We start from the raw sequence: 20,630 nt of genomic DNA, 5'->3' as shown, positions 1-20,630 counted from the left end.
AGAAGTAAGTGCCTCAGTTTTCGAACGCGCTTCGGAAGTCAAACAAGAAACACAGCTTCCATTTTATGTTTTGCGTATTCAGGCTTGCGTTTTGAGGCTTTCAGTTTTCGAATGTTTCAGAACTTGAACGGACTTCCGGAGCTGATTATGTTCAAAAACAAAGGTACCACTGTATAGTGGAATATTGTACAAGTTTAGCACCCATTTCCATATTGTTTGCAAGCGAATTTCCCCACCGGAAGCAAGTACCACAGAAATGAGCCCTGAGCTTTCCACTATTGCGTCACGTGAAAGCTTAGATATATGCACTTAACAATTAAGGGAAATTCATGGAAACAGAATGAACTACCATGTCAGGGCAGCCAAAGCAGAAAGATGGGAATTTGGGGTGGGGGAGATCCATGCAGATAAACTCTACATAGAAATTTTCAGAAAGTCTCATAACCCACTGCATATAGAAAACTAGATATTAGACAGAAAGGCTCTCACATTGGCCTCCCTTATTGTTTTCTGTGTATTGTGAAGCCTGTTTTCCCAGGAGGGAATGTTCAGACATGCAACTCCTCCCTGTCGTCTGATGCGGTCTAAAAACAGCTTGATCACCTTCCCAAATGTTTGTTTTAGATCATGCCAGAGGTATAAAGGGAAATGTCTGCCATGAGTTGGTACCCAGCTTTTTTCCTTTTTGCAAGTTACTACTTGTCTTAAAGTCTGTTAGAGTGTGTGTGTGGTGTTTGGGGTGGGGGAGAGATTATGATGTTTTAATTGCTTTCTCTACATCTAAGAGAAAGGCACCCGTGTTAAAAAATCTGACAACCAGCAATCGGTTATTTGAATGAACCCTATATTTACTAGTAATTTTGGCAATGGCATTGCTCAGATACTGATCTGGCTTCTCGCTTTGAAGCAGCAGCTGTTACTGTCATACACACGTGATCTGGAAACATTAAAACGAAATGATGGTGCATTTGTGAAAAACCAGGATGGGTAGGAAGTGGGTGGGAATCTTCTTTTAGAATGTGGAAATGAAAGGTTTACTTGTTATCTTTTCTGTCATCTGCCGGACTGGATGCCAGCTTCCCCTGTGATTATGAGAACTCAGCAGTTAATACACACGTTGTCAACCTCCTTCCATTCATTTTATATAGGCAGATCCTGCGTGTGTATGTGTGTTGATGAAGGAAAAGAAGATTCTTTTTAAGTTTCCAAGCAAAAAGTGACCAGTGTGATAATAACCTTGAGGATTTGAGCAAGGGCTTATCAAAAAGTTGACATTTAGAAAGTTAAGATCTACTGATGAGAGAGGATCTTGTAGTCCCTTTTTCCCCTGTTCATTCTTTACTTCCTTTGTTTATTTCTTGCATATTAGTTTGCTTCTTTTACTGTATTGTAAAAAGAAGAAGCAATTTAGAACAGGGTGCCTAATTGCTTGGTTGTATTGTTTTCTGATCGCTTGGCAGTTTCTTGTGCTGTCTCACTAGCAGCGCAAACCTATTCACGTTTACTCAAAAGTAAATTCCGTGGCCTTCAATGCAGCTTACTCACGGCTGAGCGTGCTTTCGGATTGCAGCCGAAGAGTGTTGGTTTATTGATGAGAACATTAGATATTGGAATAAATATTTATGGGATGGGAGGCGGGGAGGCAGCAGAGGTAAGAGCACGAATTACATTGGCAGTCAGTTGATAAAGATGAACAAACGTTCCTTGAAGCTGAGTCGGTTTATGAATTTGGTTTTCTCTATGCTGAAACACAGCTATTTTGTGTGTTTGAGGTGTCTTTAGGTTATTTTCCCGTGTCTGTACTCTGTACATTCTTGGTTCTGTTTCTTCCCTTAGAGACCATTGCTTCTTCTCATACTGACTGTGAACTCAATTAGATGGTTATTGTTTTAACTTTGGTTTTAACAATTCAGCCCTGACCATGGGTCCTGCTAGCTAGGGCTGATGGGAGTTGCAGTCCAAAAACAGCTGGAGACCTCTAAGTTTAGGAAACCCTGGTCTACTCCGGTCCCCTGCGATTCAGGAATCTCAGCTAAAGCATCCATGACAGATGGCCATCCAATCTCTGCTTAAAAGCTTCTCAGGAAGGAGAGTCCACAACCTCCTGAGAGAGACCGTTCCACTGTCAAACAGCCCTTACTGTCAGAAAGTTCTTCCGTATGTTTAGTCAGAATCTCCTTTCTTGTAACTTGAAGCCATGGGTGCGAGTTCTGCCCTCCGGAGCGGGAGAAAACAAGCTTGCTCCCTTTTCTGTGTGACAGATATTTGAAGATGCCTATCATATCTCGGCTCACTCTCCTCTTTTCCAGGCTAAACATGCCCAGCTCCTTCAACCATTCCCCATAAGGCATATTTTATCTCAGGCATCCCCAAACTCGGCCCGCCAGCTGTTTTGGGACTACAATTCCCATCATCCCTGATCACTGGTACTGTTAGCTAGGGACCATGGGAGTTGTAGTCCCAAAACAGCTGGAGGGCCGAGTTTGGGGATGCCTGGCTTATCTATTTGCTTGTTTTTTTAAAAAACCACGATGTTTTATAGTGTGATGCATTTTGCGATAGGTCAGTATAGAAATACTTTTATTAATACATAAAGAAATAGAGAGGGGTAATCATCTTCACTTCAGCCAATTTTGTGAAGCAGAAATAAATCTTCCAAACTCTCTCAAGAGGAAATATAAAGCGCAGAACTTCAGTTCAACTAGCTGAAATGAGCTAGTTGAAATCCAAGTGCTTAATTAATTACCTCTTTGGGCACATAATGTCATACTTGCATTCCTTCTGCTGAAGCTACAGGGCAGGGTTTTTCCAGCATGCCCAAGAATCATCTGTTCACTTCTAATTGTCTTCCAACTCTAGCAAGATTACAATTAGCAACCCTTTTCCCAAGGATGTCGTTGTCAGGAGTGTGTGCAGGAGCCAGGCCCTGTGACCAATAGGACTTTGCAGGACTGGGGACTTCCTATGTTTGTTCTGAAGAGGCAATGCGTGGCTGCACAGGTGAGGCCGATTGGTAACTCACAGCACCTGGTGGCAAGAGCCAGGAAGGGATATAAGGTCAGCATTTTCCCTTCAGCTCTTTGCCACAGCAACACGTTCCCTGCCTTGCTGCATTTGGTTTCTTGCTTCTCGGACACCTGACTTCGTGACTCCTTGCTTCTTGATCCTCGGACCTCTGGCTTCGTGACTCCTTGCTTCCTGATCCACAGACCATAGCTGTCAACCTTCCCTTTTTTTGCGGGAAATTCCCTTATTCCAGCGCCGTTTCCTGCTGCTTCCCGCTGCTATCCCGGATTGTTAGATATCCTGTAGACTGTCCCTGGGACAGGTGAGGCTGCTGGTCCCTTATTTTCGAGGCTGCTGGTCCCTTATTTTCAAATTTGAAAGTTGGCAGCTATGCCTCAGACCCCAGACTTTGTGACTCCTTGCTTCTTGATCCTCGGACCCCTGACTTTGTGACTCCTTGCTTCCTGATCCTCAGACCCTTGGCTCCTTGACTCCTGGCTTCTGCACTCCCATTCCTGCTCCCACCCTGCCATCTTGCCCCCAGTCCCGACGTCCCCAGCTGGGACTTCGATCGCCCGTGAACCAGACCGTGACAGTCGTTTAAAGTTGGTGTCAAGGATCACCTTGACTATAAGAAGAGAGAACACAGTACGGAGTGCTCACGCTCCGAATAACATTCGCCCACAGATACATGCTGTTCTAGGCAATTATAGTTTTACGTGAATATTTATTTGCAATCCTGGCAATGATTTAATTCCTCCCAGGTAATTCCTGCCGAGATTGCAGGGGTTGGACTATGTGACCCTTGCGATTCCTTCCAATGCTATGATTCAGAACACTTCCTGTGTTGTATTCAGTAAGCTGTTTAAGAGAACTTCAGGTCCTGGCAGCAGATGCTACTGGCATTGCTCACCTTTTCGTGGGCAGAGAGTTGACTTCCACCTATCTACATATTGGTTCAGTCATTCATTTCTACCTGTTGTTTTATCCAAAGAGACTACAAACATTTTTGTACTGTACTGCGGTTCCTCCTCAGGGCAGTGGAGTTCACAATTTATAAAGACAACGTTTAGCTTTACTTTCTGAGTCGTGTGATGGCTTAGCGCGCTCTACTCTTGGGTAGGGTTGCCATATTTCAAAGAGTGAACGTCCGGACGCAAAAATTGTTGGGCATTTTAGGGCAAAGTTGTTGAGCTTTTTTTTATTATTGCAAAATCTGAAAAAAAAGAAAGGAAGAAGAAGTAGTAGTTTTTGAGCTATTTTAAAGTAAATCCCCCAAAATCCACACTTCTGACATGGTTTGCCATTTTCCCGGACGTTTAATTCCAGATGTATGACAACTCTGCCCTTGGGTTTAGGTCTCTCACTCTCTCTACCATTAATTGTTCACTGGGTGGAATCGGAAGTCCTTGACGAGACTTTCTTGCACAGTTTTCATATCTAATGGTCACTTATTATTATTATTATTATTATTATTATTATTATTATTATTTATTATTTATTTATTATCTTCCATACATTGCTTTAACTTACCTTAAGCTCCTTCCACTACAGGGAAGTGCCCCTATCTCAGTGGTGGAGCATATATTTTTATTTCTGGTTAAAAGTATTGGGTAGCCATAACTGGACAAATAATATGCATGACTTAGTCTGTGGAAGTTCTCTTATGTTCAAGTCATAGAATTGTATAGTTGGTGCCATGAGGGGCATCTAGTCCAACCCCCGCAATGCAGGCACACTCCTCCCAAGACAGACGGATGCCAACAGATGCTTTGCCCAACGTGGGGCTGGAACTCTCGACCCTGAGATTAAGAGTCTCACGCTTTACGGATTGAGTTGACTGCTCCTTCAATAGGAAAAAAGCATATATTTGCATAATGCAACAGCAGTATTCGTTAGCTAAAGTGATATTTGCAATTTGTTTTTTTATATAAAATATTTATTAAGATTTTACACAACACATACAAAAAAGAAAAAAAAAAGAACAACAGCTAACAAGAAAATTACCAAAAAAGACCTAAAAAACCCAGTAGTTAAAAAAATTAAAAAGACGAGAAAAAAGAAAGAACAATATCTTAAAAAGAAATAACCCATTTTTCAATATCTTTAAGTTCATTTGCATATTTCCTTGACCTCCTCACACCTCCCCTTTTGTATTCCCGTTTACAAAGTCCTTTCAGCAAATCCTTACCCTCTTTCATTTGTCTTTACTCTATAATCTTAACCTATTATAACTATATATTTTCATCCAAATAACTATCTATATTTACATGTTCTTATTAGCCTTGATACCAAAACCACTTATTTTCAGTCCAACATCATTTTAACATTCATTAATTTTACAGTATTTCTGTAGATAATCTTTAAATTTCTTCTAGTCTTCTTCCACCATTTCTTCTCCCTGGTCTCGGATTCTGCCAGTCATTTCTGCCAGTTCCATATAGTCCATCAGATATTTGCAATTTGTTCCTTCTACAAATGGGCTAGGGGATGTGGGTGGTGCTGTGGGTTAAACAACAGAGCCTAGGACTTGCCAATCAGAAGGATGGCGGTTCGAATCCCCGCAACGAGGTGAGCTCCCGTTGCATTTGTTTCAGCCGTTTTGTCGAGGAAGGCCAGGGCGTTGGATCCTCTCCAGGTTTAGCTACCGTTTTCTTATCCTTTCGATAGAGTCTGATTACAGTGATGTCTTTTTTTAGTCTCGATGCTGTTTTGCAAGCGTGGCAATGCTGAAGGTTGACCTATAGCCAGTCGAAGTTTTATGGCGCGTTACCATAATAACGGCCAAGAAGAATTGGCAAAGAAAGGGGGAGGAGCGGGGAGCAATTAAATAAATTGCAATGCGGACAGACCACTGGGAGATCAATGCATAGTAATCACATATTTCACCTGGGCTCAGCGAAGTTGATAGGAAATCATTGCAGCTGTCGGCGACCGTCTTGTGATTCCAATTATTCTTACACGGTAAACATCAGGGGTAGAAAATTTCTGCAGTGAAGCAAGTCTAAAAGGAAGTCAGCATAATTGTGGCCCAAAACCTTTGGAACAGTGGTATGTTTTGGTGTGATAGACTATAAGGTGGCATTCAAAGACTATCATCCCCCAAATCTATCTGCTGAATTCTACCAACAGGCTGTAGCAGATGTGTTTGCTTGTTTAACACCTAGCTGGCAAAGTGCTACTTCCTCTCCCCTAATCTTAAGGATAAACACCGAGCTGCAAAATGGTCTTAAGGCTACTAAATGTAAATGACCCCTGACAGTTAAGTCCAGTTGCAATTGACTCTGGGGTTGCGGCGCTCATCTCGCTTTACTGGCCAAGGGAGCTGACGTTTGTCCGCAGACAGCTTTTCCGGGTCATGTGGCCAGCAGGACTAAGCTGCTTCTTGCGAAACCAGAGCAGCTCACGGAAACGTCGTTTACCTTCCCGCCACAGTGGTACCTATTTATCTACTTGCACTTTGACATGCTTTCGAATTGCTAGGTTGGCAGGAGCTGGGACTGAGCAACAGGAGCTCACCTTGTCGCATGGATTCGAACCACCGACCTTCTGATCGGCAAGCCCAAGAGGCTCAGTGGTTTAGACCACAGCGCCACCCGCATCTTAAGGATACTAGAGGTACCTATAAAACGACCCATTTGGCTTCTGTGGATTGAGATCAGTGACTCACAGATGCAGATCAGAGCTCAGATTCTGAATACACAGGCCTTGTTTTTAAAATGGTAGCCCTTTCCTTCCCCTCCCCCTTTTATTTTTTTTAAAAAAGAATGATTAAACGTTAATCTTGTCTTCCCTGACACACACGAAGTCAGACCACACATTTCTGCTGAAAAATTGTTCAGATATGCAGTAGCACACGCAGTGATGGTACTGAATTTTTCCAAAAAACCAGAGAACTTCTCGTATCTCTAGCCTTGTTTGAGTTACACCGATTGCCAAGGCCATTTTAAAATATTTATTTGACCAGGCAGGCAATGGGGATGATGAGGTTAGACGCTCTCCCAGTATGGCCCACGGGAGGAGATTTGACAGCTAAATTGAGGACAGCTAGAGAATTCTTTGTGACACTCTCTCGAGGGATTTATAGCTCACTGAAATAATGAACTCGTGGGATACAAAAAATAAGGAAATCCCTTTCCAGGGCAAGTTCCTAATTTGGCGATTGTGACTTTTGTGTTAGTGCGGCATTTGGCCAAAGTCCTTGCCATATATATATATATATATATATATATATATCTGAATGTCAATTTTTGGGTTCTAGATTCAGGTAGGTAGCTGTGTTGGTCTGACGCAGTCAAAATAAGTAAAACAATTTTAAAAATTGTTCAGTAGCATCATAGAGACTAACTAAGTTTGCTCTGGGTATAAGCTTTTCGTGTGCATGCACACTTCTTCAGAACTTCTGGGTTGTGAGTGTGAGAGGTATTTCTTACAGGCTTTTTAAGTAAGGGTTTTTACTGATTTAAAGTCCAAGGACAGTCAAGTCCAAAGATTGTCAAGTCCAGCGATTACAACATACAGTTTCTGTTGGCAATGCCATTTCATACTGATATCTTCCTTCTGCATCGTCCTGTCTTAAAAGTGTAACAAACGAACTTGCCTTCGCATTTGTTTGTTACACTTTTTGTTTGATTATCCTTGGACTTTACGACAATAAAAACATATAGAAGGCTAATAGTAATATGATACGTTATTGCCACAACAAACTGTGCTTTGTAATTTTTTTGATATGACGATTACCGTTTTATTATATATAATGTTATGTTACTTCACAGCCAGTTACGTGTGTGTTGTGGTATTCTGAACATGATTTGCGTAATGAGGCAATTGTGGTGTGTGTCAAAACAGTAAATGTGCAGAGAGCCCAGCTTGGGACAGAGTTAATTTGCAAAAATGGGCTGCTTGCTGGAGGAATGTCTTGGCAGCTCAGCTCAAGGCATCTGTGAAGGAGACAGGTCAGTGAGATTGGCAGAGTGCCACCAATGTTTCATGGTTCAAAAATGGGCGGGGCTTCAGCGCTAATCCAAAACTTCCCACGAGGAAGGAAATGAAATTGGTGCAAACTAGGAACATCATTATTCCTCACCTCTGGGGGGCAAAAGGCTTTCTTTCAAACATTCCCCCAGGTGTGAGTGAGAGGACACCATTGGTTGGTGATAGTACCTCTTTATGGTTTAGGGAGCTTATGTATGTTTTGTGCAATTAATGAAAGTCTAGGCAGGATCCAAGCGAAGCTATTGTGAGGCTTTGAAAAGGTGTCTAGGTTTCTTCATCAGAATAAAAACACTGTCTGGTTATTGGTATTTTTTGTATTCAGATTGTATTCCTTCCAGCTAGGAAACAGAAAGATTTTCAACCATTCAGAGCGCATGATATGAATAACCCCATAAATATGTAGATATTCATAATGTGCTGTTCTGTTGCTTCAATGCAATCCCACTTTTATGAGTTACTGTGTTTGCTGTAATGCTTACATATTTGCTGCATCCCAATTATTTTAAAAAATAGGTTTTGCCAAAAGAAACCTGTGTGGCCAGGAACCAGGAAGGAAAAAAGCAGCGTTGTTTTCCATGGGACTTCCTTAGGAACTGAATTGCACAGTAAATGTGCTCAGAATCACAATCTTGGTTGGTTTGCTGTTTAGGCTGAGGGACCCATTTATGTTTTCCTGAGAATGCAAAGTCGCCTAAAGGAAATGGGCGTCAGGTTAGTCTCTTTACTGTCAGGAAGCAATAAAGACTCTTTGGCAGATAAAAATGCAAACATTTTTGAAAGCGGAGGCTTTAAAGGCCTTTGGTTTGTAATTATCCAGCAGTAAAAGACTGTTGCAATTAGATTTGGAAATGACAGAGTAGGGTTTCTTTTCTCCCCCCCCCCCAAGCACATGCTTTCCTTCCATGTTTTGGTTCCACTGGGCTTCATTTCTGCTTATAAATGTACAGGAAAGAGATTGGTTGCCCAGGTCTTTCCTTTGCCTTTGCAGAATAAAGTCTGCTGACAGCTATCTCTGCAACAAAACATTAATTCAAGGGAAAACGTGTTAATTGTGTGCAGAGAATGTGCATTTATTGTACAGGAAACGGACCGTGTGGGAAGATCCCATGCAATATTAAGGCATTGTTGCATAATCTGTAAACGTGTCCTGTGATATTGGCCAAGTAACGATGGCATGCAAAATATAGGGTACAATATACATATACAGTGGTGCCTTGCAAGACGAATGCCTCGCAAGACGAAAGAGTTTTCTGTTTTTTGAGTCGTTCCGCAAGACGAATTTCCCTATGGGCTTGCTTCGCAAGACGAAACGTCTTGCGAGTTCTTGCGAGTTTGTTTGCTTTTTCTTTAAGCCGCTAAGCCGCTAATAGCCGTGCTTCGCAAGACGAAAAAACCGCAAGACGAAGAGACTCGCGGAACGGATTAATTTCGTCTTGCGAGGCACCACTGTATCAGGTCCATTAATTTAAATGGGCCTCCACTGGATGCAACCACTCAGGCTGAGGGTATTTTCTTTGCAGGAATACATTTGAGCCAATACAATTTAGGGCTGTTTGTCCATATTTTCAAAGTGAGGGGTGATTCCAAAATAAGTACCCTTGGTCTGTCAGGTCAAACAGTATTGGGCAGTACAACTCATGGAGGAAAAATTCCAGGAACAGAAAAGCAGTTCCAAAGGTCCTTTTCAATACATGGCCTGCTTTCCAGCCGAGAAAAGCAAATTTGAAAATATCCAATAAAATAAAATCCAGTTAAGCCACTGAAATGTAACAGTATAACATACAAACAATTACTGAGACGTCAGAAACCGTGTGAGAAGTTCCCAGAATCAGAGACAAGGCTTTCCTTTTTCTTAACCGATCGTTTCTCCATTCCTCACCTCTTGAAGATGTTTCTTGCTTTGCTGGCCAAAAATTCTCTGTACCTGGTAGGCTTTGGATAGAGCATGTGTTAAACATATCTGGGACATAAAGGTGTACAGTACATGGGACGCGGGTGGCGCTGTGGGTTAAACTACAGAGCCTAGGACTTGCCGATCACAAGGTCGGCGGTTCAAATCCCAGCGACAGGGTGAGCTCCCATTGCTCGGTCCCTGCTCCTGCCAACCTAGCAGTTCGAAAGCACATCAAAGTGCAAGTAGATAAATAGGTACCACTCCGGCGGGAAGGTAAACGGCGTTTCCGTGCGCTGCTCTGGTTCTCCAGAAGCGGCTTAGTCATGCTGGCCACATGACCTGGAAGCTGTACACCGGCTCCCTCGGCCAATAAAGTGAGATGAGTGCCACAACCCCAGAGTCAGTCACAACTGGACCTAATGGTCAGGGGTCCCTTTACCTTTACCTTACCACTGTACATCTAATTCTTGAACTCCTTCCTCCCTCTCTATTTCTGTGTTTTTAGGCGGAAGGGCAACGACGGTATTGATATTTGTGTAGCTTAATGTGCCTGCGCATTGAGCTTTGTGTAGCCAGCTGTATGTAAGGGAAGAACACAGTTACTCTATAAAAAAAAGAATTACAGGCCGGCAATTGCTCTGACCTTCAGTCATTCCAAATTTTCAAATTCTGGGGCAATGTGTTTGGTGCATTTTCTTTCTTTTATTATAATGCAAAGTACATGGCCTTGGCTGCCAAATTCTGATCTCTGCTTAAACTTGTTGGTGCATATGCAAACCCTGATCCATTAGTGCTTTGAATGCCCAGGGATAGGCAGCACCTAGAAAAGTGACTATTTTAAAATAGCACGGGTGGTTTAAAAAATGTTTGTGGTTTTAGCTTGCGGCTTTTCAGGTGCTATGGAGTAGCTAGAAATAATTTCAAATGGCTTCTGCTTGCATGGTTTTCTCTCTCCCCCCCCCTCGCCCCCCTTTCTTGATAAGGCACGGTAAAAGAGGGAAGGGAAATTGCAGAGAAGTTGGAACACCTTCGCTTCAGAAAATGTAGGACAGACCTCTGTCATGTCCTCAAAAAGGGAATCGGAGGAACTGTGGCAAATAGTGGGAATGAGACCAAGTTCGAGGCAATAGGGACAATTTTAAAAACAAACAAATCGCTGGGTTCCAAGAGTCCTTAAATAACTCAAATGTGAAACTGCTGATCTCCTAACCAAAAAAATGCATCGGATCCCTTAGGTAAGTGTCTGTACCTGAGGACTTGTTGTTGTTGTTTTTTAGTCGTTTAGTCATGTCCGACTCTTTGTGACCCCATGGACCAGAGCACGCCAGGCACTCCTGTCTTCCACTTCCTCACGCAGTTTGGTCAAACTCATGCTGGTAGCTTCGAGAACACTATCCAACCATCTCGTCCTCTGTTGTCCCCTTCTCCTTGTGCCCTCCATCCTTCCCAACATCAGGTTCTTTTCCAGGGAGTCTTCTCTTCTCATGAGGTGGCCAAAGTATTGGAGCCTCAGCTTCAGGATCTGAATGAAGGAATGAAGGTGAGGACAGGCAAAGCCTCATAAGGCTACATGTCCTTCCAGTGAGCACTCAGGGCTGATTTCCTTAAGAATGGATAGGTTTGATCTTTTTGCGGTCCATGGGACTCTCAAGAGTCTCCTCCAGCACCATCATTCTAAAGCATCCATTCTTCGGCAATCAGCCTTCTTTATGGTCCAGCTCTCACTTCCACACATCACTACTGGGAAAACCATAGCTTTAACTATACGGACCTTTGTTGGCAAGGTGATGTCTCTGCTTTTTAAGATGCTGTCTAGGTTTGCCATCGCCTTTCTCCCAAGGAGCAGGCGTCTTTTAATTTCATGGCTGCTGTCACCATCTGCAGTGATCATGGAGCCCAGGAAAGTAAAATCTCTCATTGCCTCCATTTCTTCCCCATGCTTAGTACATAACAAGAAGTGCAGCACTCAAATTGGAAGTGTAACATTCAAAACAGAGCACATCTGGTTTCCAGGTTTGCAATGTTTGGGTTCCAAGTTGTTTGAGAACCAGGGTACCACTGTACTGAGAAACAAATGAAGCAAGCCATTTGTCCATCTGCTGCTCTGCTTCAGATGTCAAGCTTGGCCCCAAGGGATAACATATATCTGTGTTAACAGGGCTACTGTACGAATCGCCTTGTGAAAATCTGCTTTGAAAGGGGGGGCTTTTCAAGAGAGAGAGATGTGGGTAGCGCAAATGAAGGACTGCTCCACGAGTTGACAGCGGCTCTCTGTGCTTTAAGGCCATTAGAGCTGCTTTTCACAGTCCTTTGCTGAGCTGGTGTTTATCACAGCTGACGGCATATAATTTCTCCATTAGAGGTGAGGGTGCTCTGTGATTTGGTAAAGAAAACTGAACGCACACAGCGAATGAAATGTCCTTCTCCATAACGGAAGAACGTTGGATGGATCAGGATAATAATCCGTACCGAAAAATAATAATGTAACGAGTCCTCAGGGTGTCTTTAGAAGTAGATCTTAATTTATGCTAACTTCATAACATCAGCTTTTCTTGGGTTGTTGTTTTTATTTTGATTATATATTTTGTGGTTTTATATTTTGCTTTTGTTCTGTGAACCGCCCTGAGATCTCTGGGTACAGTGGTGCCCCGCAAGACGAATGCCTCGCAAGACGGAAAACTCGCTAGACAAAAGAGTTTTCCGTTTTGGAGGTGCTTCGCAAAACGAATTTCCTATGGGCTTGCTTCGCAAGACGACAATGTATTGCGAGTTCCTGCTGTTTTTTTCCCCTTCCCCCCCTTTTTCTAAGCCGCTTAGCCGCTTATCAGCTGATCCGATCAGCAGATAAGCCGCTAATAGCGCTAATCCGCTAATCCTTCAATGGGCTTGCTTCGCAAGATGAAAAAACCGCTAGAAGAAGAGAATCACAGAACAGATTCTTTTCGTCTTGCGAGGCACCACTGTACAGGGCAGTATATAAATTACTCATGTAAAAACACGCTGATTCCTGGACCGTCGGCGGGCTGGATTTAGAAGGCAATTGGGCCAGATCCGGGCCCTGGGCCTTTGTTTGCCTACCCATGCTCTAGATTGTTGTCCATCCTAGAAAAGGTCCGGACTTGTACAAACGCATGCGCAACTCAGTACAGGAGTTATTGTGGCAGCATGAATGGGATTCAGCTTGCATGAGCGCTCCAGCCGTAGGGCTGGAAGTTGAATCAGATCAGCTTCAGGTTCTTTCCAGGCCTGCCACCACATCTGCGAGGATGATATTTTAGGAGCCTGAAGTGCGTGGTTGGAAAGCTCGCAAATCTGTTGTGTAATAAATTGGCAATTTGTAAAGTGGGTGGGGGGGAATATAGCTGGATCCCCCCCCCCCCAGGATTGTAAACTCCCGGTTAACCGAATCTCTCTGTCATACTCCTTTGTTCAGAGACTGGATCTTGGCTGAGTCAGTAGTGCTGCTTGAACTACAGCCAGTTACTTCATCCAGGAGTAAATTCTTTTCTTCTATTTCAGCAAGTAGCTGCTAGCTCAGAAATTCCACCAAGCATCTTTTCTTCTCCTAATAATGACAGCAGCTCAGTGATCTAATTTAATGTCTTTATCCTTCTTTATCTGCCCACTGTGCGTGCTTTTGTTAAAATTGATCTCCGCTGTTGGAGATTATCGTATAAGTTTTCATCTTCGTCTTTAGCCACTTTTAAGTCTTTTTAAAATCATGATTATTATTTTGCAACGATGCACCAGGAATTATTAAGTGCATATGGGCTATTTGCCAGTGTGGATTTTTAACAATGGGAAGAATGGAGCCATTATGTTGTGAGATCTGCGGGCACAGGGCAGTATACAAATTTAAATAACAATAATAACAATAAACAAATAAGTGGGAAAATGTAAATTACCCAAATATAAATTGTTTTGCTTTACTTATTTACTTGTCTTTATCTTGTATTTTATTCTGTGAACCACACTGAGATCTTATGATGAAAGACACTATACAAATCTAATAAATAAATAGACTGAAATCAAATCAATATATGTAGGCTGTTCTGGAGAACTGGTTGTGCTTCGCGGCTTATTTACTTCTGAAGGAGCACCGTCCTCTTTGTTATAGAAGCAGTGTTCAAAATTAGCCAGATGCCAGGCGCATTTTGCGACTGGCGCAGGTCCAGTTGCGACCTCGTGGAGATCTCTGGATGCCCAGTTGGCAAAGTGGGTTCTCCTTCATGGAGAGCATGGGTTGTGGTGGGGGCAACCAATACATCCCTCTTTTGCTGGGTGGGTTAGTATAGATGGCCACAAATCTGATTGGGTACCCCTCAGTCGCTGGGGATAATTTGGTGTTGCAATTTTATGAGTGACTGTTGAGGGGCTGTTTATTCCCTGTGCGCAGCGTTGAGCTTCCTCTTTTCGCTGCGTGCATCGGATCACACTCCCTAAACTTACAACAACCGCCAACATGACAGGGTGGGAGATCTCAACCTCCTCTCCTTTTCCGTTCCCAGGCGTGCCGTTCCCAAAGAACTTCCTTCAGATCTGCAAGAAGATCTTGTGCCGGCTCTTCCGGGTCTTTGTCCACGTCTACATCCACCACTTTGACCGCATTATCATCATGGGGGCTGAGGCCCACGTCAACACCTGTTACAAGCACTTTTATTATTTCGTGACGGAGCTTGCCCTCATAGACCGCAAGGAACTGGAGCCTTTGGTAAGTGTTTAGTGTTTTATTTATTTAAAAGTCGTGGAGGGAAGTGCAAAGCCAACAGGGGCAGCTGCTCCTTCCTTGGTCAAGGGTTTTGGTCAGGCCAGTCTTCCACTCAACATGGACCTTGATTTCTCACTGGTGGCAGAAGTGAAAATGAGTCTCTCTTCAGTTCTGCAGTTCCAGGGCAGAATGAAGAAACCAAAGATCTGTTTTTGTTGGCTTTCCAGATTATGTTATCCTGCAGATCTCCTGGGCCAATAGAGCCCTACCAGTTTCCTACCAGCCCTACCAGTTTTCTGTCAGTTTCCTTGGTGTATTTTGTTGTGAAGGGAAGTCATGGCACTGACCCGTGCCTCGGATGTAATTTCAGTTCCCCTGGGACTTGTAAGTCTTTCCAGAATTGGATTGATCCTGCTGGGAGTATCAAGATCGATTTTTCATTCAACCCAGAAGGGTCCTGTTTGTCTCTCCACCCCTCCAATCCATCTGTGTAAGAAAGCTTGCGCATCATATTGCTTAAGTACGGCATGAATAATTCCCCCCCTGTGAGTGCACGGCAGTGTGTTGGCTTTTAACCGAATTCAGCTACAATTGCACAATCTACAGGTTGTAGTTGATTGCTTTGCTAAGTTTAATTAATGTAATGGAGCTGCATTTCGGGGGAGGAAGAAAAATCATTCATAATAAAGAGCAAGGAGTGTTTCGAAAGCAGATTCTGGTTTTTCCTTGCCAAAGCAAGACGCTACCAAGCAGCTTTTTATATTTGATTAAGAATATAAAGTAAACAAACGACTACATCACCTGTTTGTTGGACCTTCTAGCTATGTGGAAATCTACACGTGGTTGCAAAGGGCCTGAGAATGTACACCCAAGTTTATGTACCCAACGCGTACTTTGAAACTTTATCTCAAGGTTCAGGGGGCATTTGGGGGGGGGGGGGAGAGGTATATTCAAGTCTAAACACCCACCAGACCTCATCCTCTGAGGCAAGCCATTTCATGAGAGAAGCACATTGTTGCTCAAGTGCTGGGAAGTCTCAAAATATTAGTATTTGCGTAGCACAAGGCAGTCTTTTAACAACGAAACTGTTCCAAGTGTGTCCCTCCATACCCATGAAACTGACCCGACAAGGTTAATCTTTTTTATGCAATGCTAAATACTGCTCAATTATTAACTTGTCGCTCACTCATTTAGTCCTGGTTTTTCCCTTTTGTTTCTAAGAGGCTCTCCCATCCCCTCCTAGAAAAGGACGGGAGAGAGAGAGAATAAAATAAAGAACAGGATTGTTGTCTCTATGGATTTCCTAGTGCTTGTTGAGCAATTACAAAGTGGGGAGGCAGGATTCACAAAGGGAGCTTCCCAGTGAACAGAAGTAAGTTTACTGAGCCCAGTGAGTTTCAGAAAACTTCAGGCATGCTCTGTGTGCCTTTGGCTTCCAACTGTGAATCACAGAATTGTAGAGTTGGAAGGGACCTCCAGGGTCATCCAGTCAACCCCCCACAATGCAGGAATCTCAGCTCAAGCATCCAGGACAGATGCATCCACCCCCATCTTTCAGCCCGGACGCTGAGGTCCAGCTCCAAGGGCCTTCTGGCGGTTCCCTCTCTGCAAGAAGTGAAGTTACAGGGAACCAGACAGAGGGCCTTCTCGGTAGTGGTGCCCGCCCTGTGGAACGCCCTCCCATCAGATGTCAAAGAGATAAACAACTACCTGACATTCAGAAGACATTGAAGGCAGCCCATACCCAGGGAAGTTTTTAATGTGTGACATTTTAATGTATTTTTAATTTTTGTTGGAAGCCGCCCAGAGTGGCTGGCGAAACCCAGCCAGATGGGCGGGGTATAAATAATAAATTATTATCATTATTATGGCCATCCAACTTCTGCTCAGAAAAACCGCCAAGCAAAGCGAGTCCACAGTCTCCAAGCCATGACTGTAATTCCCTCACCCTTTGTTTGTGAGATATTTTTTTTTTCCAAAAAAGAAAATTAAGTTCATTTCATTATTTTTAGCATTATTGCTGCATTCTGCCTTCCGGCGTTAATTACAGGAATGTGATGATGATTGAGAGGTTTCTTTGAACACTCTTTGAGTTTTTCTTACGGTCAAGGGGTGTGTATATTCTGTTAAGTAATCTCCACATCAAAGATATGTGTTGCATGGAGGGGGGGGAGACCATGTGATTATGGACGGAGCTCACAGGTGAAGGGAAGAGGTGTAAAATGCTAACAGGGACATGGATCGATGGAGGAAGAGCATCATCGTACAGTGGTACCTCAGGTTACATACGCTTCAGGTTACAGACTCCGCTAACCCAGAAAGTGCTTCAGGTTAAGAACTTTGCTTCAGGATGAGAACAGAAATTGTGCTCTGGCGGCGCGGTAGCAGCAGGAGGCCCCATTAGCTAAAGTGGTGCTTCAGGTTAAGAACAGTTTCAGGTTAAGTACGGGCTTCGGGAATGAATTAAGTACTTAACCCGAGGTACCACTGTACTGAGAGTCTTGCTGACCGGTCCTGCAAGGTTTTGGGGGCAGTGCTGCGGTTATAGCACATGAGCTGCGCACAACGCGAGCCTCCGCTCAGCCAGATACTGATTCTGTGTTTATAAATAGGAGTAATCACCACATTTTGTGCTACCCACCTCCCTCAGTTGACATGTGTGCTTGGAGGAATTCGGGGAAAGAAATATATCAAAAATAAAATATGCAAATACAAAGACTGTCGTAGTGTTGTGCAAGGAGAAATCTCCCAGTGTTCCCCCTAAATCTGTTTTGGAGCATATTTAGGGGTTGGTTCGTAGAGGTAATTCTACTGTAACTGCACTAATTCAGTTGAATATTGCTCAAAGTATTTCTGCAGGGAATTGCAAAGAGCCACAGAGAGTGGCTGCTCGTGTTACTATTGGGGAGTCACCTTTAGTCCCCGAGCCAAATGTCATTCTGGGCAACAGTCCAGAGGTTGCGTGACTGAGATGTGCATTTTACCTTCATAAAGTAGGCTACTTTCTACACACACACACCCTCTATATCAGGTGTGAGGAACTTTGGCTCTCCATATCTTGTTGAACTACAATTCTCGTCAGCCCCAGAAGCATGGCCAGTGGCCCTGGGTTTTGGGAGTCATAGTTCAACAACATCTAGAGAGCCAAAGTTTTTCCACGCCCAGTCTATATCGTCCTCCATCCAGGCGAATGAGCAGCATTTCCTTCAGACTTTTGCGGGAATCTTCTCCATTAAATCTTCGTTGCCATGTTCATAGATCTAAGAAGAGCTCGGTTCAGGTTGCAACAAGTATATAATTAAAAAGGGAACATTTTGCATTTCTTGATGGCTAAATACCAAGGCAGCTGCTTATTTCGGTGCACGTTGAAAATCTGTGCGCAGGTTTGCTTTGCCTCACGTCCACGTTGCTTTCATAATTAATTGGATGTTTAAATATGGGACTGTAATTTTGCAATGCTGGCATTTGGAATTATGTGAGTGTGTCGTGTTTGTTTTTCACTTAGCAAACGGCTTTGTGTTGGTGCCTTTGTTGATTGGCCTTTATGGGCACGGAATGATTTAAACGAGGAGGAAAAATCTGCTTCTGTTTTGAAATTGCAAACATTCACAAGCCCACAGAGTCTTTTCATTTGGGTCTGCGTAGGCTCACGGGTTTGCTTAGACGGTTGAGTCACTTTGTTGCGCTGCAGCTTTTTAGTCTGCTTCCAGTTCAGATGTTTCCAGCTGCAGAACATCTGTTTTTCACGCAGAAGGCCCCACGTTAGACCCCTGGCATCTTCAGGTGGGGCTGGCAGAGAACCCCCCCCCCCCGATTCTCTGGGCATGCCTTCTAGGAAGACGAGACTGCTGTAGACCAGGGGTCAGCAAACTTTTTCAATAGGGGGCCGGTCCACTGTCCCTCAGACCTTGTGGGGGGCCAAACTATATTTTTTTGGGGGGAATGAATCCCTGCGACGGGGTGAGCTCCCGTTGCTCGGTCCCTGCTCCTGCGAACCTAGCAGTTCCAAAGCACGTCAAGTGCAAGTAAATAGGTACCGCTCCGTTGGGAAGGTAAACGGCATTTCCGTGCGCTGCTCTGGTTCACCAGAAGCGGCTTAGTCATTCATGACCCGGAAGCTGTACACTGGCTCCCTTGGCCAGTAAAGCGAGATGAGCGCTGCAACCCCAGAGTCGGTCACGACTGGACCTAATGGTCAGGGGTCCCTTTACATTTACAGCAAACTTTTTCAGCAGGGGGACGGTCCACTGTCCCTCAGACCTTGTAGAGGGCCAGACTATATTTTGGAAAGAAAAAACCCAGAGTTGCATTTTGAATAAAAGGACACATTCTACTCATGTAAAAACTCACTGATTCCTGGTCCGTCCGCAGGCCAGATTTAGAAGGCGATTGGGCCGGATCTGGCCCCTGGGCCTTGGTTTGCCTACTCATGCTGTAGACCATGTGTGTCCCACATATGTGAGTTGCAACTAAAATGTGAGGAGGGTAGCAGCTTGCGGAAGCCTAAGCTATGGCAAAATGCTGAGATATGAAGCCAGATGCTCTGGAGGACGGGATCGAGACCGACCCTTCACACCTGAAGTGGTAGATGATGTTCCCCCATTTTATAGGCATAAAAACTACAGAGAAGACACTCACGTATCAGAATGACTTAGTGGCGAATGACAGCTTTGCTGTCTAGGTCATTTTTTTAATCATCTTTTCAAAAAAAAAAAAAAAGACTCACACCATTACACTTGGTTCCTAGGCAATGGTTGCGCAGGCAGAAAATTCATCTCATTCTGCATAAATCAGCTCTCAGAAGCTGTAAAAGAGAGGGGTACTTTGGTATGGCCCTTTAGTGCACTTGCAGCAAAGGGAGAGATGATAATTAATTAATTTCTGTACCTGCCTTTATCCCAAGATCACAGAGCGGCTTACAAGAAAAAAACACAAAATGTCTTACTATACAGTGGTACCTCGGGTTACATACGCTTCAGGTTACAGACTCCACTAACCCAGAAATAGTGCTTCAGGTTAAGAACTTTGCTTCAGGATGAGAACAGAAATCATGCTCCGGCGGTGCGGCAGCAGCAGGAGGCCGCATTAGCTAAAGTGGTGCTTCAGGTTAAGAACAGTTTCAGGTTAAGTACGGACCTCCAGAACGAATTAAGTACTTAACCCGAGGTACCACTGTAGTAACAAAAAATAATAATACTCCCCCCTCCCCCCGAGTTTAAAAGACCATAGTTTAATTACTCAAACCTTTACAAACTCAAGGCTTTAAGATGCCTACATCTTAAAAATACACCTGAGACAACATTTGTTTAACTCAGATACAGAACCAGATAGGAATCTTATTTTGTGTGTGTTTATTTTCCCATTCAGAGCTTGGGATAGCCAGTTAGGAGTACTTTGATCATAAACATTTGAGCCTGGGATTCTTTGAGGATAGGATCTGGAGTGAGTGAGGCAAAAGCTATTTTGCAGGGCAGTGTTTTCCAGATATTCTGCTGTTTGTATTCCCAGGGTATTTCAGAATAGAGAAGCTCATAGAGGGTCATATTTTAATGATTGGGGGAGAAGGCCGGGAGTGGTCCAAAAGCTGTTTTGTGGAGCAGATGTGTTTAATTCCAACATCCTCATTCAGGGTGCATCTGCACCTTTGAATCGAAACAGGGAATTTGGAAAAGTGGGCAAGTAACCACCTGTAATTCATCTCTCTTTGGGAGGCTGTACCGTTAAAAATAGTCCCGCATCAAGTTTCATCTCCCAGCCACAGCAATAGGCTTGGCGCCGCTTAGTGGCTAGAAGTCAAAATAACACAAACAGGAGCTGATGCTTGAATCTGTTTTGTCCATTTGAGAAACATCAGAAAGCAGGGGTCAGCAAGGTTTTTCTTGCCTGGGCCGGATCAGTTCCGCAGAGATCCCTCCATGGGTCGGATTGCGATTTTCAACCTCTGTGCAGGTGCGATTTTTGGCGCCGCACTGCGCCGGTTTAGCACAGCGGGCAACTCAGTTCGGGGGCGGCTCGTGGGCGGGTCAG

At 43.9% G+C, this 20,630-nt stretch overlaps 1 protein-coding gene across 5 annotated transcripts in view; it reads left to right on the top strand.

Moving 5' to 3' along the window:
* Nucleotides 1-20,630, top strand: part of MOB3B (MOB kinase activator 3B) — a 102,526-nt gene that overhangs the window by 74,180 nt on the left and 7,716 nt on the right. For all 5 annotated transcript variants that reach the window (XM_083482359.1, XM_083482362.1, XM_083482361.1 and 2 more), the window contains exon 3: nucleotides 14,404-14,606. In XM_083482359.1, coding sequence (XP_083338485.1) covers nucleotides 14,404-14,606 — 203 coding nt within the window. The remainder of the gene's footprint in view (nucleotides 1-14,403; nucleotides 14,607-20,630) is intronic.

The sequence above is a fragment of the Podarcis liolepis genome (assembly GCF_965112155.1).
Source record: "Podarcis liolepis genome assembly, chromosome: 17".
Classification (NCBI taxonomy): Eukaryota; Metazoa; Chordata; class Lepidosauria; order Squamata; family Lacertidae; genus Podarcis; species Podarcis liolepis.
This window is presented reverse-complemented; position numbering and strand designations above follow the sequence as displayed.